This window comes from Myotis yumanensis, unplaced genomic scaffold (assembly GCF_028538775.1).
Source record: "Myotis yumanensis isolate MYYU_CA2020_CCGP unplaced genomic scaffold, mMyoYum1.0.hap1 SCAF_7, whole genome shotgun sequence".
In the NCBI taxonomy this organism is placed as follows: domain Eukaryota; kingdom Metazoa; phylum Chordata; class Mammalia; order Chiroptera; family Vespertilionidae; genus Myotis; species Myotis yumanensis.
In genome coordinates this window covers 35,650,545-35,678,316 of record NW_027223758.1, presented here as the reverse complement: position 1 = coordinate 35,678,316, position 27,772 = coordinate 35,650,545, and the positions used below count along the sequence as shown (strand labels likewise).

The 27,772-nt window shown below is 36.5% G+C and overlaps 1 protein-coding gene across 3 annotated transcripts in view; it reads right to left on the bottom strand.

The window, feature by feature from the left end:
• Positions 1 to 27,772, bottom strand: part of ITCH (itchy E3 ubiquitin protein ligase) — a 121,744-nt gene that overhangs the window by 49,944 nt on the left and 44,028 nt on the right. For all 3 annotated transcript variants that reach the window (XM_070420172.1, XM_070420173.1, XM_070420174.1), the window contains 5 exons: positions 25,601 to 25,725; positions 22,764 to 22,901; positions 16,597 to 16,642; positions 3,483 to 3,640; positions 1,885 to 2,074 (listed from right to left, as the gene is read on the bottom strand). In XM_070420172.1, coding sequence (XP_070276273.1) covers positions 1,885 to 2,074; positions 3,483 to 3,640; positions 16,597 to 16,642; positions 22,764 to 22,901; positions 25,601 to 25,725 — 657 coding nt within the window. The remainder of the gene's footprint in view (positions 1 to 1,884; positions 2,075 to 3,482; positions 3,641 to 16,596; positions 16,643 to 22,763; positions 22,902 to 25,600; positions 25,726 to 27,772) is intronic.

Here is a 27,772-nt window from a genome sequence, read left to right as displayed (position 1 = left end):
CGGGCCAAACTGGCTCTCCAACATCCCCTGAGGGGTCCCAGATTGCGAGAGGGTGGTTCTTGGGTGACAGGCCCTGGAATCAGGCTCCCTCCTCTCTGGTTCTGGGTGCATTACCTGAGAACCGCAGCTGCCAAGTCACTGCAGCTTGGCAGCTCCTGCGTTGAGCATTTGCTTCCTGGTGGTCAGTGTGCATCATAGCTATTGGTCAGACGGCCGAACAGTTGCTTAGGCTTTTATATATATAGAATATTATAGAACTGAGGCAAATAAGCATGTCAGTATATCAAGAAGATATGAAAAGAATTTAGGAACAGAATCAAGAAATGTTATACTGAGAGTGACACATAGTGGATGAGATCTCCTCTGCAGAAGTATCAAGTATCTGCTCTAGGAGAAGCCTTTTATTTCTAAAGAGGCTTGAAACAGACTCAGGAAATAGTCTGTCTCAATCTGGTCAAGGTATATGCAGGACTTAAGTGGAAAAGAAAGCTGTAATTAAAACAATGAAATCTAAAGAAAAACTAAAGAACTACTAACTGAAAGACAAAGAATTATTTGGGTTCTAGAAACACTGAAATCAAAGACTAAGAATTTATCAGATATGTCAGATATATCTCTGCAATGGACAAACTCATTCTGAGTATTCTAGTCTCCTTGATAAGGTTTACCTCCAAAGTAAAGAAGACTAAACCATCATAGCTTAGAAGTACCAATAACTTCTAAGAGCACTCAGTTTCTCTTTGGCAATCCCTTGCACAAACAACTTTCTAGTTTGGCTTCCCATGGAGGCTTTCCAAAAAGGAAAATGGTCTAACTACCCACACAAATCTATATATATATAAAAGCCTAAGCGACCATTAAGACCAGTCGACTGAACGACCAGTCACTGTGATGTGCACTGACCACCAGGAGGCAGACGCTCAATGCAGGAGCTGCCCCTGGTGGTCAGTGCACTCCCAAAGCCAACCTCCCGCAGCCGGCCAACCTCCTATGGTCCCTCCTCCCTGCCAGCTGGCCTGATCAGTCCCGATTGCCAGCCAGGCAGAGGGACCCCACCCATACACAAATATGTGCACCGGGCCTCTAGTAATATATAATCTATTTACCAATTAAAATTCTCAACATGAGAGCTTATTAATATATTAACCAGCCCTAGCCGGCTTGGCTCATTGGATAGAGCATCGACCTGCGGACTAAAGGGCCCCAGGGTCGATTCTGGTCAAGGGCACATGCCCAATTGCGGGCTCGATCCCCAGTCAGGGGTATGCAGGAGGCAGCCAATCAATGATTCTCCCTCATCATTGATGTTTCTATTTCTCTCTCCCTCTTCCTTCCTCTCTGAATTAACAAAAATATATTAAAATATATATATATATTAAACAGTCAATTAATTTTGATTAGCATTCTGAGCTCTAGGTTAATTTAAATGCCGTGTGTGTGTGTGTGTGTGTATGTGTGTGTAAAATCTATTAGAGTATTATTAATTTAGTGATTAAAATAGGATTATGAGTACTAATTTTCTCAGTTTCCTATTTTATTTTAAAAAGTGATTCTTTTTTCCCTTAAAAAAAGCAATCTGAATTAGGTGACTATATTACTACTTGGCCTTGGTTAACTTTCTATGGTTCAGTCTTTCAGAAAAAATAAAAATAAAATAATAATAGTAATAATTAAAAAAAAAATTCTTCCACTTTGCCCTGGAAATGAGGGTAGAAATTTCAAATATGGTGAGCTATATTTTGGTTCATTTTGATTCTAGATTCCCACCAAAAACAATTACAATTGTTTTAAGACAGTATTTTAAAGAACAGTATTATTTTCTTTATTAATAAGTATATATAGATGCCAAAAGAAAATAAATGTTAACCAAAAACAGTCACTCACCCAGGTGGTAGTGGAGCTTGGGGTACAGGATTTAATGGCCTAGGGCCCGAGCCTCCAGATATAGTAAGAGGAATTATTAATCCAGATGTTGCTCCCTCAGACGTATTTGAATTTGTATTTGTTGGAGGCAGAGAGCCTGTACTGGAGCCATCACTTTCAGAAGTGGCAGAAGGTGAACCATTAACAGAAGCTATAAAAGATTTGGAAAAAACAGGAAAATAATCTTCTATTTTCAGAAATCAGGATAAATTTTTAACTTTAAAAAATGAAGAGGTAGATGAAGAATATAAAATTTAATATATAAATATGTAGGAAAAGATTACTAAAGTAAATTAAATAATGGGAAAAAGCCAATGGTCCCACTAAATAGGCTTGTTTACATTTTTTAGGCTGTCTACCCCATGTCCTATTTTAATTATGAAGCACAGATCCTGATTTCCTGATTGCACAGAAAGTAAAAACTCTTAGAATAGGTAAGTGTTGGTATTGCATGCTATTATTAAGTTCATCTAACAATCTTCCAGATCCTTAAAATTGTCTTTCTTATGACACCTTGCAGATTAGAGGTCAATTTTTGATGTTAATTATAATGGAAGACCTGACTAATAAACAATACTATTCTTATAAATAGTTGTTAAGTACATATTACATCTTCAGGAAATACTTATTGACAAAACAATTCCTGAAGGAAGTTACCAATATTATGACAAAGTAGTATATGATCTTAGAGGCTGGGAATATATTGTTAACAACATTATCTACAGAAAAAGGGGGAAGATGTATAATTAAAAACAAAGCCACTTAATGAAATAATTTGTGGACAATCAGTTTATTTTTCTAATAATATTTGGTTTAATTATTTTACATTCCCTGTCCACATACTAGCAGAGAAATAATAAAAGATTAAAGATTTGTTCTGGCTGGTCAGGAATAAAATGGATATTCTACCTGTAGATGTTTACACTTTTATTACATGAAGTATGTTCATTTATTGTATAATTTTTGCTTTAAAATCTGAATATCATTTAGCATTACTTGCCATTTACTAATTGTCTTTCTAAAGGATATAATGAGAATAAGCAACCAGATCTTTGATTCTATGGCATACTAATGTCCACACAGATACAAACCCTGACAGAAAGATGCAATCTTATCTGTACTGCTTATGTATAATAATAAAAGGTAATATGCTAATTAGACCAGATGACCTTCCAGACAAAGCTGAGGCTTCGAGGGAAGCCCGGGTCCCGGGTGCCAGAAGGAAGCCAGTGCGGCAGCCGGGGGAAGGAAGGCCTATTTTTGCACAAATTTTGTGCATCAGGCCTCTAGTACTTTATATAATGTACATGTGATTTTTATTCTGAATAGAGCTCATGCCTCATTAACTTCACCCCTGGAGGAAAAAGTTAGGGAAAAGGCAAGTCTTAGTTACTTATAGAAAGATCATTCTTGGCCAAAATCTTTAATATAAAATTACAGCTAGAAAACCAGTCTACCAGGGCCTCTTTACACTTACCTGAGGATCAATTCCCAAACAGAACATTACTTACAATCACAGTATAAGAGCTACATCCCTAGTATATGGCTGGAACACACACCTGGTCTACGTGGGGTAGGTGGAGGTGGTCGTGAAGGTCTTGGAGGTCTAGAAGGCTTAACACCGCCATTTGAGAGTGATGGAGAATTATTCCCATTGACCTTACTATTTTCACCAGACCCTGCATCCTCAGGGTCGTCTGATCCATTTGTGTTCACTCTGGGTAAGAAGCGGGTAAAGGAAAGGGAAGGGGGGAAAACGCTCTTTTAATTTAGCAAAAATTAGCAAACTTAAGAGTTTTACAAGTTTGTGAAAAGCTTTCTAACTTCTGGCTAGCTTTATCAAATACATAAACAGCCTTTGGGTAGGGTCTTACATATAACCCTGAGAGCCCATTCAGAAATAGAATGAGGAGCCAGGGCACAGAAATACTTGGGACCATTCAACATTATTAGGTACACTAGTGCAGATTTCAAGTAAGTCTGCTGAGGTCCGATGTAAGCAGAAACAGAGTCAAATTTTCAAAATCCCAAATGCTTTAAGAAGGGCACTATTTTATCAGAAGCACAGATAACTTCATAATTTCCTTGATTTCCACTAGCCTTTAGGTTTAGGGCAAGTTTGGGGCAGGGCTGAGTATTCCATGGTAGGAGAAAGAACTATACTTACTTCCCAGGGCATGCTCTCCTCCCATTCCAGCAAATGGTAAACAAAATGTTCAAAGTTAATGATTAATAGGGGAGGAGTCCAAATACCTTTTTCATTTTTTTTTTATTTTTATTTATTTATTTATTTTTTTTAAATATATATTTTATTGATTTTCCACAGAGAGGAAGGGAGAGAGATAGAGAGTTAGAAACATCGATGAGAGAGAAACATCGATCAGCTGCCTCCTGCACATCCCCTACTGGGGACGTGCCTGCAACCCAGGTACATGCCCTTGACCGGAATCGAACCTGGGACCTTTCAGTCCGAAGGCCGACGCTCTATCCACTGAGCCAAACCGGTTTTGGCCCAAATACCTTTTTTAAAGGAGCTATCATTTTTTTCAAAGCAATGACATAAATTGGGAGGGCAAGAAAGAGGGGAGAGGACACTAACAGGAAATGTCATTTTGAACTTAACTACTACTGTCAGCTAACTATAGGCGATTCCTTTTCACACGTGGAATGTAGTTATGGATTAGAAAGCAAAACATGAGTTAGCCAGTTTGCAGGTGTCTCAGCTATAAGCAGCAATCCACTACATAGTATTAATCCATAATCCTGGACCATAATCAAAAACAAAATAAAAGCTAATAGATTTAAGAAACCAAACTAGAGAGGCAGCACCATGTATTAAATTATTTCAAACTATGTTCCCAAAAGCACTTTAGGGCCTTTCTTCTTAAAGTATGGTCTTTGAACCAGAAGCCAAGGACAATACATATCAGCCTGTTAGAAATGCACAATCTTGGACTCCACTCTTGACCTATTATATCTGAACTAACAATTTAACAAGATCTCCAGATGATATGTGTAAAAAGTAGAGTATGACAAGCAATGCTTTGGGGGTTCTTCTCAAATGCTTATTTTGAATAAAGGCAATAACTTAGTAACTGGCAATCAGCACCTGGTTAGTGTTAACTGCCTGCAGGAAGGCCAAGACACCCCAGAATATAAAGTAAATGCAGGAAGAGTCAGTTTTGACACTGCTCCCTTGCCCCTAGCTGATGAGGTTCCAAACCCATTTTGAGTCTAGACCACTTTGAGACTCTAAGTATTACCTCTTCATACTATTTTAAGAATTTACTATTTTAAAGAAAGATTCTTGATGCTTTTTAAAAGATAGACAACTAGTAGAATAAACCAAAAGTGGGAAATTGAAGTTTTATTTTTAAACTTATCTTTATTGTTGAAAGTATTACAGATGTCCCCCCTTTATCCCCAACTCCCATCCCCTCCCCAGGCCTTCACCCCACTATTGCCTGTGTCCATGGGTTATGCATATATGCATATAAGTTCTTTGGATGATCCCTTCCCTCTGAGAAGTTTCAGTCTGTTGCATGCTTCCATGTCTCTGGATCTATTTTGTCATTAGATTCCACATAGTAAGTGAGATCAAGAGATATTTGTCTTTCTCTGACTGGCTTATTTCACTTAGCATAATATTCTTCAGGTCCTTCCATGCTGTCTCAAAGGTTAAGAGATAATGAACTCTCCAAAAGAGGAAATTAAAAAAATAATCCCATTTACTATTGCTACAAAAAAATTAAGATACTTAGAAATAAACTTAACCAAACTACAGAACGCTGAAAAAAAAAAAGACATAAATAAGTGGAACAATATACTGTGTTCATGGATTGGTAGAATTAACATCATTAAAATGTCCATACTACCCAAAGCAATCTATAGATTCAATGCAATCCCTATTAAAATACAATGGAATATTTCATATATCTAGAACAAACTCTCCAAAAATTTATATGGAACAAAAAAGATCCCAAATAGCAGCAGCAATCTTGACAAAGAAGAACAAAATTGGAGGGATCATAATACCAGATATCAAGTTATATGACAAAGCCACTATAATCAAAACAGCCTGGTACTGGCACAAGAACAGGAATATAGATCAATGGAACAGAACAGAGAACCCAGAAATCAACCCAAGCCATTATTCTCAATTAATATTTGATAAGGGGAATTGAGGTTTTTAACTGACTCTATTGACTAGTTATGTGACCAAAGGAAAGTTAATCTCTCAGCACCTCAAAAGTCATTACCTGGAGTAAATGATTCCTAAAAACTTTCTCAACTACAAAATTCATAATAAATTGCACATACAGTGCTAGTCAAGTATTAAGAACACGTGAGGAAGAAAAAGCATTCAGGGCATGAGGTAAATCTGCTATGACAAACAAAGGGGCAGCTGAAACGAAATTCTAAAAATGCTATGTGTTTTTTGGGGGGTTATTTATTTTTAAGTCTTTATTTTTGAAAGTATTACATATGTCCCTCTTGTTCCCCCATCAACCCCCTCCAGCCCACTCCCCCGCCCGCCCCACGTATGAGGAAGATGATGTGATACTTGTCTTTCTCTGACTGACTTACTTCACTTAGTGCTATGTTCTGTTTTTGAGAACTAAAATCGTGGAGATTTTTAACATTCATGCTGTTCACCCTTCTAATATCTTTTTATTATTATTGTTATTGATCTTAGAAAGAAAGAGAGAAACAGAGAAACATTGATTTGTTCTTCCATTTATTTACGCATTCATTGGTTGATTCTTATATGTGCCCTGACCAGGGATCAAAACCACAACCTTAGATTGTCAAGGGCGGGGGGAAAAAAGGACACATATGTAATACCCTTTGTAATACTTTTAGCAAAAAATAAAAATTAAAAAAAAACAAAACCACAACCTTAGAGTATTGGGACAACGATTTTACCAACTGAACTACCCAGCCAGGGCCCACCCTTCTAATACCTTGACCTCATTTTCTCAACATAATCATCTGACAATCTATGTAGTATGACTCCTTAAATTTCTTTAATTCTTAAAATTGCTCCTCTTTGTAGATCTTAAACTCTGAAATCCCTCTATCTACAACCTTCTACCTGTCTCCTACTCTATCTTTTATTCAGTCTCATGATGAACTTTACCCCCTCTATTTTCACATTCCATCATCTCCATCATAGGCTATTTTCCCTAGTACCTTTAATTCTTTCATTCTTGTTCAATACTTCCTCCTCCCCCAAGCAATCTTTTCATTACAATTAATCCTTCATTTACTTTTTCCACTATTGCTCTCTGAGGACAAGAATGTTCCAGTTGATAAATCAGGTGTATTTTAGTAAATAAACTAGGTAAAAATACCAAATTAAAGGGGTAGGTAGGCTGTTCTACAAAAGCTCCTAATTTTCCACTGGGCCTAGTAAGGAAAAGTCTTCAGGTATGCATTTCCAATGATTCACCGGATTAAGTTTTTGGTTTTTTTCCGTTAGTATAAACCAGCCCTGCCTGCGTAGCTCAGTTGGTTAGAACATCATCCCAACACACCAAGTTGCAGGTTTGATTCCCTAACAAGGGCACATACAAGCGTTTTCTCTGTCTCTCTCATCAAAAAGGAAAAAAAAGATGAAATCACAGCTCAAGTCTCCAGGGAGCTAAAGAATTAAAAATGACAGATGACTATGACAACTTACACCACAGGTTCAAAACACAAGGAGTGGTATACTGGTATTAAAATTACCAGTAATAAAATAATAGCAGTTCAGTAGAACAAAGAGCTTTTTAAAGTCCTGTACAATTATACAGACCCAGGCAAAAGATTTTTAAAAATTGAAATTGTGCTTTTCAGTCTGTATCTTTTTATTCTGGTAGACTTCAGTTTCCTAAAGTTTGATCATTTCAGAGACTGAGGCAATATGGGCTACAATTCACATTATTCAAATACTTCAATTGGCCTATCTTTACTGTTTGAAAATCAATCACTTTCTACACCTCTAATCTACTCCTAGCCACATTCCAAGTGCCAACTGAAAACCTTTTCAATCTCCCCAAATACCTAATCCCAATCTGTAAATGACCCTGACTAGGCCTCTTCACTAAAATGATTATCTGATATACTTCAACTTTCTTCTTTACCTTGAAATTTCTCTAATCATCTTCATGTTTGTTTCCCATCTTGGGATTAGGGGAATCTCTCTTCACTTTTTCATGGCTAATGTGTCTGTGTGTGCTTGATTTCAGCCTATATCTTCTAGGACTTTCTATCAGCATTTAACACCTTTCTTGTATCTTTCATCATCTTCCTTCTTCTTCACCTTTCCTCTAAATTCACAAATGCAACTAAACCCTGCAACTTAAAACACTTCTTCAATCCTAACTGCTCCTCAAATTGTTCTCCCATTCTCCTTTCCTTCATTATAATTTCTAAGTATTTATTTAGTGCATTTTAATTTTTAAAAGGTTTTCAAAGTGAAAAGTAATTTCTAATTATAAAATAGAAATTACCTCCAATCCTACATTCTGGAGATTATTACCATTAAGATATGGGAATATATCTTATCAGTACTTTCTCATTGGCTATGACTGTGATTCAGCAATGTATGTGATAATACAATGCTTCATATCCTAGATGAGTTCTTGTCTTCCTTTTGTTACTCATTATATACAAGGTATTTTCCCCAAATGATTAAAAAACATTTCTAATGACTGCAGTATACTCAATCATATGGATGTAATATAATAATTTTATTTTCTCTAGTTTTTTAAAAATATATATTTTTATTGATTTCAGAGAGGAAGGGAGAGAGAAATAGAAACATCAATGATAAGATTTATTTATCAGCTGCCTCCTGCACGCCCCCTACTGGGGATCGAGCCCACAACCCGGGCATGTGCGCTTGACTGGAATTGAACCTGGGACCCTCCATTTTGCAGGCCGAAGCTTTATCACTGAGCCAAACCAGCTAGGGCTCTTTAGGGGATTTTTGGGGCAATTTTTATTTCCATCAGATAGACTGCCGGAATAGAATAGCTGGATCAATGTATGCAAATATATTCAAAACTGAAATACTGATAGTTAAATTAAAAATACGTATTTTTAAAGGTAATAATTTACTTTTTTTCCCATTGGCTAGATAAGAAAATGCTCAGTTCACCATAAAGTTTTTAAATATTTTTAAATCACTGTCAGTTTGGTAAATAAAAATGTTAATGTTCACCCTGGCTGGTGTGGCTCAGGTTTGATTCCTGGTAAGGGTACATGCCCAGGCTGAGGTTCAATCCATAGTCAGGGTGTGTGCTGGAGGCAACTGATCAAAGTTTCTCTCTCATATTAATGTTTCTCTCTCTCCCTCCCCCTCTCTCTAAAATCAATAAAAACATGTTTTTAAAAAAATATTAATGTTCAACAAAATTTCACTTACAGACCATTTGCGTTTCTTCTTCCATAACTATATATGTCTTTTGTACATTTTTCTATTGCATGAGAATAGTTTTCCTTATTATTTGGAAAAGCTTCTTATAATAATCTGAGGATATTAAGTTTTTATCTTTCATACTGGTTAAATATGTCATTTGCTTTTAATTCTTTATTTTTTAAAATATGAAAGTTTTATATTTCTATGTAATTAAATATATTAAAAAGTAAGTTAACCAGTCATATTTTCCCCTGGAGGTTTTATAGTTTCATTTTTTTTTTAAATCAATTTTAAAATCAACCTGGAATCAATCTACTCTGATCTTGGGATGAGCTGAAGCTCTAACCTGATTTTTCTTTTTCACACGTCCTATTTTCCCTGAATTAATTAGTCTAACACCTCACTCTCTTATGCAGTATTTGACGAGTGTAAAATAACCCATCTCTTAAAAACATTTTTTTCAACTTCTGTGACAATGCTTTTCTAATCTTATGCTCCCACCTCTAACCACTCCTTCATTTTGTCCTTTTCCTCCCATTCACTAACTATTGGTCCCTAAGGTACTATTCTTCATTTTTTTTAATAGATTTTATTGATTTTTTACAGAGAGGAAGGGAAAGGGATAGAGAGCCAGAAACATCGATGAGAGAGAAACATTAATCAGCTGCCTCCTGCACACCCTCTACTGGAGATGTGCCCACAACCAAGGTACATGCCCTTGACCAGAATCGAACCTGGGACCCTTCAGTCTGCAGGCTGATGCTCTCTATCCACTGAGCCAAACCAGTTAGGGCAGGTACTATTCTTGTCTTCCTTTTCCTTCTCTTCAGATTTTCATCTATAGTCTCAAATTCCATGATTTCAAAGATTATCTCTAAAATGATTCCCAAATCAGAAATCTCTAATCTTTGTCATGTCCCCATCTGAATTATCAAACTAAATGCAGGAAATACTGACTCTGTGAATGACATTGCTATCCTCCCAGGCAATTTAATTTTTCTTCTCCCCTGTGCCTCTTGACACTCATTATCTAAGTCTCACTGATTTTTTTAGAGAGAGAGGGAGGAAGGAAGGAAGAAAAACAGAAAGAGAAGGAGAAACACACATCCCAACTGGGAATGAGGACCAATCCTCTAACCTAGGTATTTGCCCTGATGGGGAACAAAACCTGAGACCTCCAACCAACTGAGCCACTCCACCTAGGGCTCCAACTTTCTTTCTTTCTTTCTAATCCTCACCAGAGGATATTTTTCCACTGAATTTTTAGAGTGGAAGAGAGAGGGAAAGACAGAGAGAAACATCAATGTGAGAGAAACACATCAATTGGTTGCCTCCTGCATGTGCCCCGACCAGGGCTTGGGCCAGGATGAGCCTGCAACCGAGGTACATGCCCTTGACTGGAATCGAATCCGGGACCCTTTGGTCCGCAGGCCAAGTATCCACTGAGCCAAACTGGCTAGTGCCCAACTTTCAATTAGTCTACTTTCAGTCAAACACTGAAGATTTCCAATAAAACACACTGTGTTCTTCTCCAACCCCATGATTATTTTCCTTCCTTCCACCTAGAACTCCTGCCTCTCTCCAATTCCCCCAAGACATGCATACCCAAGTTATAACTATGCCTTATGATCTTAGGTCAAATGCTATTTCTTCCATGAAGCTTTTATATATTTTATACAATGATTTACATTATTATAATAAAATAAAAAGTTCAAAAAAGATTCAAACTAGCTCTCAAGTAAAAGAATATGGGATGAAGATGCAAACCTGAATTTTCAAAAAACAGACTGTTATTTAACTTGATAGATTTCCCATAATAATCTGTTGTAATCTAAGAAACATGTCTTGCCCTGGCCGGTATACTCAATGGTTAGAGCATCAGCCTGAGCACCAGAGGTTTGATTCTGGTCAAGAGCACATACCTGGGTTGTAGGTCTGATCCCCACTCCCAGCAAGCAACTGATAGGTGTGTCTCTGTCACGTCTATGCTTCTCTCTCTCTCCCCCCCTTCTCCCCTTTCCCTTCCACTCTCTCTAAAAAAAAGCAATGGAAAAAGTATCCTCAGGCCTCAGGAGTCTTTGTATTAGTGCAGCAGCAGCAGCAGCAGCATCACCAGGAAACTTGTGAGAAAAGCAAATCTTGGGCTCCATCCACCCCAGATGCAACTAATCAAAAACTGAAGATGAGACTTAGCAATCTGTGGTTCAACAAGTCCTCCAGTAGATTCTAATGTACTCTGCAGTTTGAGGAACTAGCACTGGTGGTTTACTTTAAGTTCCTTTTTTTAAAAAAACTGTTTATTGTTGAAAGTATTACAGATGTCCCCTTTTTATCCCCATAACTCCATCTACCCCATCCCTTCCCCACCCGCACCACCCTACCTTCACCACACTATTGTCTGTATCCAGGGGTTATGCATATATGCATATAAGCTCTTTGCTAATCTCTCCCCACAAATTGTGTGTGAAACTAAAACTTGAAAATGGGATTTTGAAAACCAACACTGGAAACCAATACATTATTTAGAACTGTCAGTGGGAACTCATCACACTATTGTCTTTACTACTCTGGCCAAGTGGTTTAGTAGGTTGGAGCATTCTTTCCATACACCAAAAGGTTACAGGTTCAATTCCCAGTCAGGGCACATACCTAGGTTGAGGGTTGAATCCCTGAATAGTGCATGTACAGGAGGCAACCAATCAATATTTCTCTCACATTGATGTTTGTTTATTTCTCTTTCTCTCTCTTTCTTCCTCCTTCCTGCTCAAATCAATAAAAACATATCCTTGGTGAGGATAAAAAAATAAATAAAAGCAATTAGTTACTGCCCAGCCAATGTGGCTCAGTGGTTGCACACTGACCTATGAACCAGGAGGTCACAGTTTTGATTCCCAGTCAGGGCACATACCCAGTTTGCAGGCTCAATCCCCAGTAGGGGGCATACAGAAAGCAGGTGATACATGATTCTCTCTCATCATTGATGTTTCTCTCTCTCCCTCTCCCTTCCTCTCTGAAATCAAGAAAAATATATTTTTTAAAAACGCAATTAGCTACTAATTATGTGATACCGTAGCTTTGTTCCTGAGAAATATAAAACATCCAGACATGCTATGGGAGGAAACAGACCAACAAGACTATAATGATGATACACACAGTGCTTGAATCAGGACATAAGGTAAACAACCTAAAGCTGTTTAGTAAACTTCTTGAATGATAGCTGGGGCAGGGAGGGGCAGAAGCCATTGTTCACTGGATATATTAGTGCCCTGCGCCACGCGCTCACTCTCTCTCTGCTTTTTAGTCATATAGTTATAAAATCTGCAAATAAAAGAAAAAGGGGTAAAGCCAGTCGTAGCCATAATTGTTATGTAGTAACTCTAAACAGCATTTGACAGTTTACAAAATGCATTTCAAACCAATCATCTCAGAGATATGCTCTCTGAAATAAAAGATAATGTAAAGGAATTCATACTTAACATAAAAGACACGCTCAAGCCCTGGCTGGTGCTCAATGGTTAGTGCATCAGCCTGCAGAGTGAAGGGTCGCGGGTTGGATTCCCCGTCAAGGGTACATACTTCAGTTAAAAGTTCCCCCATCTTGGTAGGGGTGCATGTGGGAGGCAAACAATCGATGTATCTGTCTCACATGGATGTTTCTCTCTCTCTCTCTCTCTCTCTCTCTCTCTCTCCCCCCACAACCTTTCTCTCCCTCCCTTCCACTCTCTTTAGAAATCAATGGAAAAAATATCCTCGAGTGAGGATTAAAAAAAGAAGAAAAAAGGGCATGTTCAAAACTAGTCTGGCAGTCTCAGAAATCTAGAAGACACTGTACCTGAGATTACTTATAAACAATGATTCACTTGGGAAGATGTAAAACACTGATTAAATAAATGGCATAAAGCTAGGGCTATAGCAATGCTTTTGCAAGAAATTTAGACTTGTCTAGAGTGGTTTCATAAAGGTATTATAAGAAAGAGATTTGCAAAAATGAAACAACAGAGTGGCATAACAGAACCTTTCAATGGGCACATAAAATTATATCACACTCTCATTTATTAATGCAAAAATGTAGGTTTATTATACAAAACAGGAGTTAACTGACCAAAGCAAACAGAAATATTAAAATATTTTTATGGAGAAAATTTTTATAGGGGAAATTTCAGGAATTCAAGAAATCTTCTATTAAACATAAAACTAAAAGAGGCACAAAAACATAAGTTATCTTCCAGTTTACAGAGACATTTATGTAATTTTAAGAAACGTTTCTGTTGCTTTTTAATCACAGTGAGAAATAAAATAGTTATTTTTCTCTGGCCAAAAAGTTACTACCCCTTAATATCCTACACTTTTTTTGAGATTAGAAGATGATTCTTTGTCACAGTAGTGACTTTGTGAAGGCAGATCTCCATTATGTAAAACAAAACAGCTTTATAAAGTTTGATTTTCCTAAAAATCTTAATGAGTCATCTTTTTAAAACTTTTTATTATGAAATTTTTATTCATCACAAAAGTAAATAGAGCGCTGGCTGGTGTGGCTCAGTTGATTAGGTGTGGTCCTGTTTACCAAAAGGGTGCTGGGTTGTGGGCTGGATCCCCAGTGGGGGATCATGTAGGAAGTAGGCGATTGATGCTACACTCTCACTTCCATATTTCTCTCTCTCTCTCCCTCCCTCTTCCTTCCTCTCTCTCTAAATATCAATAAAAATATATTTTTAAAGGTAAATAGACAAGTACAACAAAATCATCTCCTTTCCTAACTTTATCTCCCATTGCTGGTTTCCAGAAAAACCAATAAACACTACTTTAAAGTCTATTAAGTTGGTTAACACAACCCAGGCATTCAATAGTTGCAGGCCCTAGACTGAAGGCAGATAGGCACATGAAAGCGCTGAATCTAGGCTAAGAGCAAACATCTGGTTCAAATCTCTGCCCCTGCTAATGAAGGCCCAGGAGATATTATAGCTAGTGGTGAACTTTATATGTACCCAATCCTTATATTTTTAGCTTTCCTAGAAAATAAGTTTAACATCCTAGTGATGGCCCTGGGATTCTGAACTCCTTGCCTTTGAAAAAAAAATGCCAATATATTAACTTTCTACAAGCTGAAGGAAGTATTAGTAATTTGAGTATCCCTGGCCTACACCAGAGAACTGCAGTCAGATAAGCTAAGAGTCCTGAATCTTTCATAAATATTTCCTTTCTTACCATGGGCCCTGAATTTTTTTAAAATATATTTTTATTGATTTCAGAGAGGAAGGAAGAGATAGAAACATCACTGATGAGAGAGAATCATGGATCGTCCACCTCCTGCACACCCCCCAGTGGGGACTGAGCCTGAGACCCAGGCATGTGCCCTTGACCGGAATGGAACCTGGGACTCTTCGGTCCACAGGCCGACGCTCTATCCACTGAGCCAAACCGGCCAGGGTGAGCCCTGAATTTTTTGACAGTCATTTATTCTTATATCAATCTGAACTTGAGACCTCTACTCAGAAAACTACAGGACGTTGAAAAAAGAGATAGAGGAAGACATAAACAGATGGAAGAACATACCATGTTCTTGGATTGGTAGAATCAACATCATTAAAATGTCCATACTACCCAAAGCAATCTATAAATTCAACGCACTTCCCATTAAAATACCAATGGCCTTCTTCAAAGATCTAGAACGAACTCTCCAAAAATTCATCTGGAATAAAAAAAGACCCCGAATAGCTGCAGCGATCCTGAGAAAGAACAAAGTAGGTGGGATCTCAATGCCAGATATCAAACTGTATTACAAAGCCACTGTTCTCAAAACTGCCTGGTACTGGCACAAGAACAGACATATAGACCAGTGGAATAGAATAGAGAGTCCAGAAATTAGCCCGAACCAATATGCTCAATTAATTTTTGACAAAGGAGGCATGAACATACAATGGAGCCAAGATAGTCTCTTCAATAAATGGTGTTGGGAAAATTGGACAGATATATGCAAGAAAATGAAACTAGACCACCAACTTACACCATACACAAGAATAAACTCAAAATGGATAAAGGATTTAAATGTACGACAGGAAACCATAAAAATTCTAGAAGAATACAAAGGCAACAAAATCTCAGACTTATGCCAAAACAATTTCTTCACTGATACAGCTCCTAGGGCAGTTGAAACTAAAGAGAAACTGAACAAATGGGACTACATCAAAATAAAAAGCTTCTGCACAGCAAAAGAAACCATCAACAAAACAACAAGAAAACCCACCTCTTGGGAAAACATATTTGCCAACGTCATATCTGATAAGGGCTTAATCTCCAAAATTTATAGGGAACTCATACAACTTAACAAAAAGAAGATAAACAATCCAATCAAAAAATGGGCAAAGGATCTAAATAGACACCTTTCAAAAGAGGACATTCAGAAAGCCAAGAGACATATGAAAACATGCTCAAAGTCACTAATCATCCGAGAGATGCAAATCAAAACAACAATGAGGTACCATCTCACACCTGTCAGAATGGCCATCATCAACAAATCAACAAACGACAAGTGCTGGAGAGGATGTGGAGAAAAAGGAACACTTGTGCACTGCTGGTGGGAATGCAGACTGGTGCAGCCACTATGGAAGGCAGTATGGAGGTTCCTCAAAAAATTGGAAATGGAACTCCCATTTGACCCTGTGATCCCACTACTAGGAATATATCCCAAGAAACCAGAAACACCTATCAGAAAGGATATATGTAACCAGATGTTCATAGCAGCACAATTCACCATAGCTAAGATCTGGAAACAGCCTAAGTGCCCATCAGTAGATGAATGGATTAGAAAACTGTGGTACATCTACACGATGGAATACTATGCTGCTGTTAAAAAGAAGGAACTCCTACCATTTGCAACATCATGGATGGAACTGGAGAGCATTATGCTAAGTGAAACAAGCCAGTCAATGAAGGAAAAATACCACATGATCTCACTCATTCATGGATAATAAAGATCATTACAAACTTTTGAACAATAATAGATACAGAGGCAGAGCTGCCTCAAACTGATTGTCAAACTGCAGTGGGAAGGCCAGAGAGAGTTGGGGGGCAGGAGGGAGGGGAGTAAGAGATCAACCGAAGGACTTGTATGCATGCATATAAGCATAACTAATGGACATAAGACACTGGGGGGTAAGGGAGGGTAGGGGTTTGTCAAGGGCGGGGGGGAAAAAAAAAAATCTGAACTTGAAGTTTTGACTAAAATGAATATCTTTTTCTGCATTCTTAATAAATAAATAAAATCTTACCTTGTTTCCTCCTTGGGCCTGGAGCCATCATCATTCTGTGAAGCACCTTTAACATCAATAAAATTTAGAGAGAAAAATGAGTTTCAAAGTGGTTTTCATGTTTTTCCTAAACATGGTATGTAAGCAAAGCTTTTTATTAAATCTTTCTAGTAAAGAACATACTAGAATTTAAATTGCAACATGACATTTAAAAGGAATATGTGATAAATATTAAGACTGAAATAAAAGTTTTACCAAAATTTTGTGCAAATGCGGATTACATGTAAGAAATATTAATTAACCAAGGTATATCACTCCTGGGCTACTTCTGCCTTTCTTAAAATATACGTTTGCTTAATTTGAATACAAATCTACTTATTTTTAGCCATTTTTGTATTCCAAATATCTTACCCAAAAAGTGCTGATCACCAGCAGAATAATTAATAAAATAGGTTCTGAAAACAGAAAAACCAGTAACATATCTCTAGTGCTGGGGCCTGGAAAACAGCTTCAAGAATAGGAAAGGCACAAATGGGTGTTAAAGTAGCCAAAAATGAATGCTACAATGTTCATACTTTCTTCAAATTTTATTCATGGGAACTATCTCTAGGATTCAGTAAGGGGCTGTATACTATAAAGTATAAAACATTAGAAGAAGGCTACTAGAGGTAGGCACACTGCCACAAAAACAAAGAAGAAAAAAAACTATAAAATGAAGAAACAAGAACTCAAGTTTAACAGTCCAGGTCCATTTAGTTAAAGAACAATAGCCCCTTATGAATATGGGCATACTTTCAAACAGTGAAATAATCACTTTATTATTCCAAAGCATAAGTAATAGATTAACTCCTTATGAGATGCTGAGTCACCACTATACTACACAGCAAAGTTGGCAAGCATCTCATCTGGTATACAAATATTACATTAAAAAAAATAAATCTTTATTGTTGAAAGTATTACATATGTCCCCCAAACATTGCATTTTTTTAAAATGGTAGAGATGAATAGATAAAATGTGGTATATCTATGCAATAGAAAACTATCCTATTAATAAAAGCCTATGTGGTTGTCACACCCTCACGTCGTGACGCCCTCAGCGATCACCAGGAGGCTGCGTGCACAGTGGACACGCACGGGTGGGCGGGGGCTTGATGCTGCGTGTGCGGCGCAAAGGCGGGGCCGTGGCTCCACGTGGTGAGGCCGGGGATCCCGCAGCTCCACGTGGTGTGGAGGCGGGACCCCTGGTTCCGGCCTACCTCTTTAGGGCAATCCATTGAGGAGCCCCGGATGAGTGGGAAGGGCCTAACTCTTTGGGGTGATCAATTGTGGGGCTCCTGCACTGTAAGAGGGCACAGGCCAGGCTGGGGGACCGCCCCCCCCCCCCCAAGTGCACAAATTTTGTGCACTGGGCCTCTAATTCAGCAATAAAAAGGAATGAACTACTGAAACATGCTGTAGTGGATTAACCTAAAAAACATTATGCTAAGTGAAAAATCCTGACACAAAAGACCACATATTGTATGATTTCATTTATGTAACATGTCTAGAAAAGACAAAATTTTAAAGACAAACTAGATTAGTGGTTGCCTGAGCCTGAGGCGAGAACAGGATTTCCTATAAATAGGCTAGAGGGAGGGATCTTACTGGGAGATGAAAATGTTCTAAACCCAATTTATAGTACTGGTTGGATTACTCAAATAAATTACTAAAAACTATTAAATTATATAACTGAAATGGGTGAATTTTATGAAATATAAAATACATATCAATAAAGCTGTTAAAAATAGTTTTTAAGACATGATACAATGATATAATTTTGTTTTATAAGAATTATTCTTATATGGAATACATTCCCTTAAAATAGCTGATAAATAAAACATAAATGAAATCAGAAAATCAAAATATCCAGCATAAGTTACTAAAATAGGTCAATTAGTATCCTACTTTTCTAAAAAATTAAGAAAACCACGTGGAACAAACCATTTAAACCTACCAGTAACTACTATTTCTAAACTTTCTCATTTACTATAGTAAAGCACGGATTGAAGGGTCTATGTAGGATATCTTATGAGCATACATAAAAATTTTCAAATGTAAGTCAAATTTTTAAAATACCATTACAGCAAAGTTTCTCTCTGTAAAACAATTAGTTGGTACTCAGGCCCAATTGACATCTGGTAATTTCAAATAATATTGGTAGAGCAAAAAATTTAGGCTAGCTTCTTAGAATGTATTATGCTGATAAAAAAACATTATAGATGTATTCACACATGAAAATGGCTATTGAGCCTAAAATTAATGCAAGAAAGTCTAATGCAAGAAAGAATAAAATAAAAATGTAATGGAATATACACAATAAGAACCAAAGGTCACATATGCCCAAAAATATCCCCAAATTCATTTTGGGATATATCTCCAGAGATATACATGTTAAATAATATAGATCTTCATAAGAATATTTTATAATCCTATTTTATAATCAAAATTTAATAGTAAAATTTCTCTTTAGGAAAACTAATGTCTTTGACAATAATACTTTTTGGTGCTTCTTGTTGAATGTCATATTTGGGAAGAGAGATGTAAAACACTCCACTACTAACCTCCAAAGATCTAAAAATAGAACTAAAAATAAATGAATAGGAAGTTCTTATAGATATTAACAACTGCCCACATTCAATTTGTTGAGTTAACTTATATCTGAGGACTATAGGAGTAAGTCTACCAACTAGCAATAAAGGCTTCTTCCCAGAGACTTACAAAAGCAGAATAACTCTGTATTAACTACGGGAAAACACCAGGGCAAATTATGTGGTTACTTTCTAAATCAGCGAAATAAGGAAGAGCATCAAGTGTCTGTCTCAAGTCTTGCTCTTGCTCTCGTGCCTTCTTTCCTTGCCTCCTTCCCCTCCCCACGTCCCTCCCTCCCTTCCACTGTCTCTAAAAATCAACGGGAAAAATATCCTCAGGTGAGGTTTAACAAAGAGAGAGAGAGAGAGAGAGATCAATGTGAGAGAAACACATGGATCGGTTGGTTCCTGCACACGCCCGGACTAGGCCAGGAATCAAACCAGCAACCCTCAGGTGTGTGGGCCAATGCTCTAACCACTGGGCGATGCTGGCCAGGGCATAAAGCTCTCTAGTTTTTAAATAAAGTTTGAAGTAAAGTGGGAAGAACAAATAAACATGCTGAGTAAATTTTGTTTCATTTGAAAAAGGTTTACATATATAACTGCCATTTTAAAAAAATATAACCAACAAAAAGAATGAATCAAAAATTCATAAGTACCAAAAGAGATAATGCTGAATCATCAGGAAAATCCAACATTCACAGTATATCCAAATATACGGCAAGCTATATAATTTGACTACTTTTATATCCAAATTCAGACAGTGATTCTTTTTATTAACATTATTTAATCAATAAAAAATATCAAAGTCTACAAGAACAGATTTCATTATAAGAATCACCAATGGTCGGCTGGCATAGCTCAGTAGTTGAGTGTCGACCTATGAACCAAGAGGTTACGGTTAGATTCCCAGTCAGAGCATATGTGGGTTCTGGGCTCGATCCTCAGTGTGGGGTGTGCAGAAGACAGCCAATTAATGATTCTCTCTCACCATTTATGTTTCTAATTCCCTCTTCCTTCCTCTCTGAAATAATTTTTTAAAAAGAACCATCTATGTATTTTTCGACAAAGACTTCTGACTGAATATGCTCAGGAGGAAAAAATCTATAAAATTAGAAAAATATTGGAATACCAAAGCTATGCCCCACTCCACCCCAAGTTCTAATCCAACCAAACAATGCCCAGGTGCTAAAAATTCAATTTTAGTGCTAAACTCTAGTTTTCATTTCTGACTTGTAAGTTACAGAAATGGAACCAATCAAAGAAAAATAGAAGTTTAATTCCCACCACACGTACTTGTGGGCTGAACTGGGTTTTGTTTGTTTGCTCACAACTAACTCATGATTTAATTTAAAGTTGCTAAGTTTTAAGTGTGTTATTGGAAAGAAAATGAAACATAATGCTTTACAACATTACGAGTTAAATGAGTATACATGTAAATACACCAACATTATGCCTACAATATGAATAGCATAAAAAAAATAGTAGCTATTATAGCTGGCAACTCTAATCCTAAAATCCACTATGATTTACTTCCCAGTTAAAAACTCTTTACTTCAGCCCTAACCGGTTTGGCTCAGTCGATGGAGCATTCGGCCTGCAGACTGAAAGGTCCCAGGTTCGATTCCGGTCAAGGGCATGTACCTTGGTTGCCGGCACATCCCCAGTGGGGAGTGTGCAGGAGGCAGCTGGTCGATGTTTCTCTCTCATCGATGTTTCTAGCTCTCTATCCCTCTCACTTCCTCTCTGTAAAAACCAATAAAATATATTTTTTTAAAAAACCCTTTACTTCAAGAAATCATGTTAAATTCTGACAATTATTTTCCTACTTGAGTGGTAAACTGATGACATAAATGTGAACTTCTGTAGATAATAAACAATAAAGTCATAAATATAAATAAGCAGTTTAGATTCTACTCTGAAATATGAAGACTAACATGCTTTACTTTTGTTAATTATGAAATATTTGGCATTAATAATAGTTTCAAATTAGTAGGGAATAAACAGGAAGCTATAAAAACAGGATTAGAGCAGTTTAGCAATGTGATTTAATTATTTATATTATCTTCCAGAACTCAAATTTATAGAAAAATGAACTATTATAGAATATCTATGAATAGCTGTCAATTAAAATGAAGATATCAATTCTGAAGCAGTATGACCATTTCAGAAATTTCTCTTCATCCTCATTAACCCCAAAGAAAACATCTGGAAGATATATCAGGACTACCTGTAAGGTCCTGCTATTAAAAAAGATCCTGAGTTAAAGAGGAAGTAGGAAGTCTTCCAAAGTAGAAACAGAAGAATAGCACCTGACAACTATAAAATGTTTCATAATGCAGTTTCTAAGTAAACAAAAAGAACTTTGTCAGGCATGAATCTGTTCTTTGTTCTGCAGTCTCTAAAAATCAGATTCAGCCCGGCTGGCATGAGCATCGACCTATGAACCAGGTCAGTGTTCGATTCCCAGTCAGGGCACATGCCTGGGGTGTGGGCTCAATCCCCAGTAGGGGGCATGCAGGAGGCAGCTAATCAATGATTCTCTCATTATTGATGTTCCTATCTCGCTCTCTCCCTCTCAGAAATCAATACAAATATATTTTAAAAAAGAAAGTATCTTTCTAAAAAAAAAAAGAAAATTCACTTAGTACATGAAAAGCGATGGAAATATCTAAAGAGAATCCACTGAGAAGTAGTTTTATTAAGCATGCTAACTGCAGGCACAACTTGGGTGCTATGAAACTTTCAATTTATAGTTCATGTTTACTCCCTTTAACAAACACTAGGAAATCATAAACTGTAAGATATACCAGCATTCATATAATGAATTGGTTTTTTCATTATTATAACACAAAGGCATCTCTACATAAATAGAAGAGAGGTGGCAAATGAATTTCAGCTTGTATTGGCTGTCTGGTACAGTACTAATAAAGATTTTGAGTCAAATTTAAACTTAAACACACACTGCTACAGACAATAAACTATGTCTGCCATATGCCACCTTAACTGCTATCATTGGCCTAGAGAATAAATACTTTATAAATCAATTTATTACCCATAGGGCCAACTGTGATTCAACTTATATTTGGCTAGCCTTTCAACTTACAGAAAGACATCTAATTCATACAAACAATGCCCTAAAAGGAAAATATTTTCAATTATCATTATATAATTATCAAAATATTTTCAATTATCTTTTAAAAAGAAAATAATGATGAAGCTTGTGTGGCTCAGTGGATTGTCCCGTGCACCATACAGGTCGCTGGTTCGATTCCTGGGCAGGGCATATGTCTGGGTTGCAGGCTTGATCCACAGTAGGGGGCCTGTAGGAGGCAGCCAATCTATGCTTCTCTATCATCAATGTTTCTATCTTCTCTCACTCTCCCTTTTTCTCTTTCTAAAACAATCAATAAAAACATACTAAAAAAATTCCTTAAAGTAAAAATAAAAAGGAAACAATGTCTTAAATGTGAAAAGAATAATAAAAATTACATGCAGCACACTAGACTGGCTAATGTAAGAAGAATCATTAATGACCCTATACAAAAAGCGATTACTTACTTTCTGAACATGTAGCTTCACCATTGGTAACAACTTCAGATTCTAACTGCAGCCCATCAAGACAAACTGACAAGTCTCCTATTGTCTCTGTTGGTTCTTTGTCACCTACAAGCTGTAAAGTCACAACTACTTTCTCAACTGGAAGAGAATAAATTACAGAACAAATGGTCATTTTTTTTCTTTAAGTCATCTTAACTTAAAAACCTAATGTCAGAAAAAAAATCTACATATTATTTTTCCCTTTAAGTCATCTTAACTGTTAAAAACAATGTGAAAAAAAATCACATATGTATATAAATTGTTTTAATATTCTTCACTCAGGGTTTCAGATCTTATGACACCAAAACATTTTTTTTTTTTAATATATTTTATTGATTTTTTACAGAGAGGAAGGGAGAGAGACAGAGAGCCAGAAACATCGATGAGAGAGAAACATCGATCAGCCGCCTGCTGCACATCTCCCACTGGGGATGTGCCCGCAACCCAGGCACACGCCCTCGACCGGAACCGAACCCGGGACCCCTCAGTCCGCAGGCCGACGCTCTATCCACTGAGCCAAACCGGTTTCGGCAACACCAAAACATTTTAAAAATAGAATTTGCTGCCGAAACCGGTTTGGCTCGGTGGATAGAGCGTCAGCCTGCGGACTGAAGGGTCCCAGGTTCGATTCCGGTCAGGGGCATGTACCTGGGTTGCGGGCACATCCCCAGTGGGAGATGTGCAGGGGGCAGCTGATCGATGTTTCTCTCTCATCGATGTTTCTAACTCTCTATCTCTCTCCCTTCCTCTCTGTAAAAAATCAATAAAATATATTTTAAAAAAAAAATAGAATTTGCTAACACTTAATGACATAAAATGCTAAATAGCTCAATGATCACATTTACTATATACATGCCATCCTTGTATAAAATGAGCCAGCAGGGCCCTAGCTGGTTTATCTCAGTGAATAGAGTGTCGGCTGCAGACTGAAGGGTCCCAGGTTCAATTCCAGTCAGGGCACATGCCCAGGGTTGCAGACTAGAATCCTAGTAAGGGGCGTGCAGGAGGCAGCTGATCAATGATTCTCTTATCATTAATGTTTCTATCTCTCTCTCCCTCTCCTTCCTCTCTGAGATAAATAAAAACATATTTTTAAAAAATAAAATGAGCCAGCAGGACAATAAAATGAGCCAGTAGGAAAACCAAGAAAATTCAGCAACATATGTCTGATTTATATTGACTGCCAACATATCACTTAAGAATGGATTGCTCGCCCTGACCGGTTTAGCTCAGTGGATAGAGCGTTGGCCTGCGGACTGAAGGGTCCCGGGTTTGATTCCGGTCAGGGGCATGTACGTTGGTTTCGGGTACATCCCCAGTGGGGGGTGTGTAGGAGGCAGCTGATTGATGTTTCTCTCTCATCAATGTTTCTAACTCTCTATCCCTCTCCCTTCCTCTCTGTAAAAAAATCAACAAAATATATTAGAAAAAAAAAAAGAATGGATTGCTCTGGCCGGTGTTGCTCAATTGGTTGGGTGTCACCCCATACACCAAAAGGTTGCTGATTTAATTCCTGGTCAGGGCACATGCCCAGGTTTCAAATTCTATTCCCAGTAGGGGGAGTACAGGAGTCAGCCAATGTTCTCACATCAATTTTTCCCTTTTCCTGTCCCTTCTTCTCTCTCTAATATTCAAATTTAAAAAATATATTTTTTAAAAAGAATGGATTATATCTCACCCTAAACCCTAAACCAGTATGACTCAGTTGGTTGGAGTATCCCATAAACCAAAAGGTGGCAGGTTCATTTCCTGGTCAAGGCACATAATCAGGTTGCGGGTTCATACCCGGTGGATGGGGATACGTGCATGAGGCAACCTATCAATGTTTCTCTCTCACATCTCTCTGTCTCTCTCCCTTCCTCTCTCTAAAATCAATTAAATATATATATTAAATAAATATATATATATATTAAATATATATATTTAATATATATATATAGTTGCTTAAAAATGGATTGTATCTCCTAAGTTCTAACCAAGAAATAAAATTCTTAGAAGTATGTTTTAGATAGTCAAAATATAGAAAATAACTGTTTTAAAATCATAATATATTAAAATAAACATGTTTCAAGTTTTCATATATGTATATTTAACAAAGATATATACATATAAACACACACAGATCAAAAGTAGGTTTACAGTTGTGAGTACATGAAACTATTATTTATTATTTCATTTTCCATAAAATAACTGTAAGCCTACTTTTGCCCCATCCTATATAAATAAAAACAACCATTTAAAACGAGAAAATTTTGTCCAGTAAGTGTGGCTCAGTGATTGAGCATCAACCTATGAACCAGGAGGTCACAGTTTGATTCCCGGTCAGGGCACATGCTCGGGTTTCGAGCTTGATCCCCAGTGTAGGGCATCTCTCATCATTGATGTTTCTCTCTCTCCTCTCTCTTTGAAATCAATAAAAATATATTTTAAAAATAAAATAAATGAGGAAGTTTTTAAAATGAGCATTTGGAAAAGGAAATCTATCAAAATATTAACATTTGTCTCTCTGACGTTGGGATTGTTTTCTTCCTTCATCTCTGCTCTGTATTTTATAGTTTTCCATAATTAAGTATGCAGTACTTTAATAAATATCTATTAAATAAGTGAATATTTATTTAAGACTTTGAATACAAAAGGAATGGCCAAACCAAGGTTACTCAGAATGCTTTAAATAATTCAAGATTCTTCTCCCTGTTAATAATTTAAAATAGTGAACATAATCATTCTGGATGTTTGGCATATGAATTTCCTATAGAAAAAGAAACTGAGCATAGTTTCTATTACTTTTACATACATACGTTTCATATTGTTTGACTTTAATGTTTCATAGATATCTAGTGCAGCAGTTCCCAATAAAACATCAGATTTCAGTGTCTGGTGACTCCACACGCGAAAATGTAATTTACTCATAGGGGTGACGATACTAAAAATGAAGGCGAAAAAAACTTTTTCATTAAATATCACAATGGAATGCTACATAAATCACAATTAAGTTTTAATGTCTACAATCTTACTGTGCCCCTCATAGTTCACTGTATAACTAATATTGCCTATATTCTATAACCTTATGAAAAACACCTGGATGTTACATGCTTGCATGATCATTTTCCCTTGTAAATGAACTATAGTGGCAACTTCATCCATGCACTGTCAACAAAAGTGAAACTGCTCATCATGCTATAAATTTGGAAAACTAGTTTTAGTAGTATAAAAAAGTGAACTTATAAACTAAATCCTTATTTTACTTCATGTAGTGTGCTCAGCTTGAGATTACTTCATTTAATCTTCAAAGCAACCCTATGAGATGGGATTTAGCATGTTCATCTTCAGATATAGAAACTCCCATTTAGAAGGTTAAGCACATTGCCCAACATCATACAGCTAGTCAGTGGCATACTGTAATCTGTACAAGGCCTATCATTAAAATATATATTAAAAAGTTCCTCAGTCAACTACATAATGATTTCAGGATTATGATACCTTACATTTCACACTGCTGAAGACAAATTGTCCAGGACAACTGTCAAATATAGACTCACTCATGCCATGCTAAATGCCAATAACAAATGCTATCTGTAATGGTAATTTCCAAAGCAAACTTTGGGAAATTTGTATTTATAATAAACTATATTCAAACTATTTGAGTCATCAATTAGAAAAACAGGAACACTATAAAATCTACCATAGTCCTATGGTTCAATGCTAGGAAGACAAAATCTTGAAAGCTTTTAATATACGTCATTCTCTCTAAATCGTGATCAAATTTTGGGGAACAAATAAACACTCTCCTCCTTAGAAGTCCACCTAATGCCTATAACCCCATCATCATATTTCTACCACCATTTTAATAGTAGCAGGTAGTATTTAAAGCAAACTAAAATATTTTCACTTAATATTGCCTCTCTTTTTTGGTTGTGGTGGTAGTAGTGTGTGTGTAGGGGTGTAATATAATGTATTAATTCTCTTAAAAATTCTCAAATGTTACTTTCAGAAAAACATATAGTATATACAGGGTGCCCCCAAAAGGTGTATACACCCTTTACAGCTGATAGCTCAATTGATGTTTCTTTCTTTTCAGATTTAACCCATTGGCATTAATAATTATTCAAAGTGTGAATACATTTTGGGGGGCACCCTGCAGTAAGAAAACATTTCTCTATTAGTCGTCTGGGAAATCATAATGGAGATGGAATACAAGAACAGATAAATTTAATATTGTTTTAATTTGAGAGTATAAAGTATACTGTCAAAGATGGTCTTATCTAAATTATTTCAATTCAACTCTAGAGAAGTCTGAAAAGTCTGCTAGCATAACAATGGAAGCTGTGTTAAAATCACAAGCCAATCTGCTGCAAATTAAAAATTCAGAAGAACATGAGCTATGTGTTCCCTAAACATCTGGGCTAAATAACAGTACTACCATATGGTACTACTTCAAAAGTTTCTTTTTTCTTAATGTTTTAAGCACTGAGTTCATGTCATTATCAGCTTAAGAGTCTCAAAGTATGTATGTAGTGAGCACAGATAGCAGTTGGTAGAAAGTTGATGAGCATTCAGTCGATTCATTATAGAGTTTGTGACATTTTATAGATTTCATTTCTTTTTTTTTTCCATTTCATTTTTGTGAAAATTTTACTCATATACTATTTAATTTAGATTCAATCTCTAATGAGCCACTAATTAAAAACAAAGTTTAAGAAACATTAATATTGAAATGAATACAAATGTGGATCATTACAATACTTCTTTCTGTAAAAAGGCCTCAAAATGACCTTCAATAAATTCGTGAATTTCACTCACTTGATCAAAATTATCATAAAGTACATTAAGATGCCTCAGATCTTCAAAAATCCTTGTTAAAGAATAATATAGGTAATAAAAATTAAAGTAAAAAGAATAGGAATATTCAATTTGCTTTGTTTTACTAGGAATAAATACTATCCACATAAGCATGTATCATGTGAAGAAAA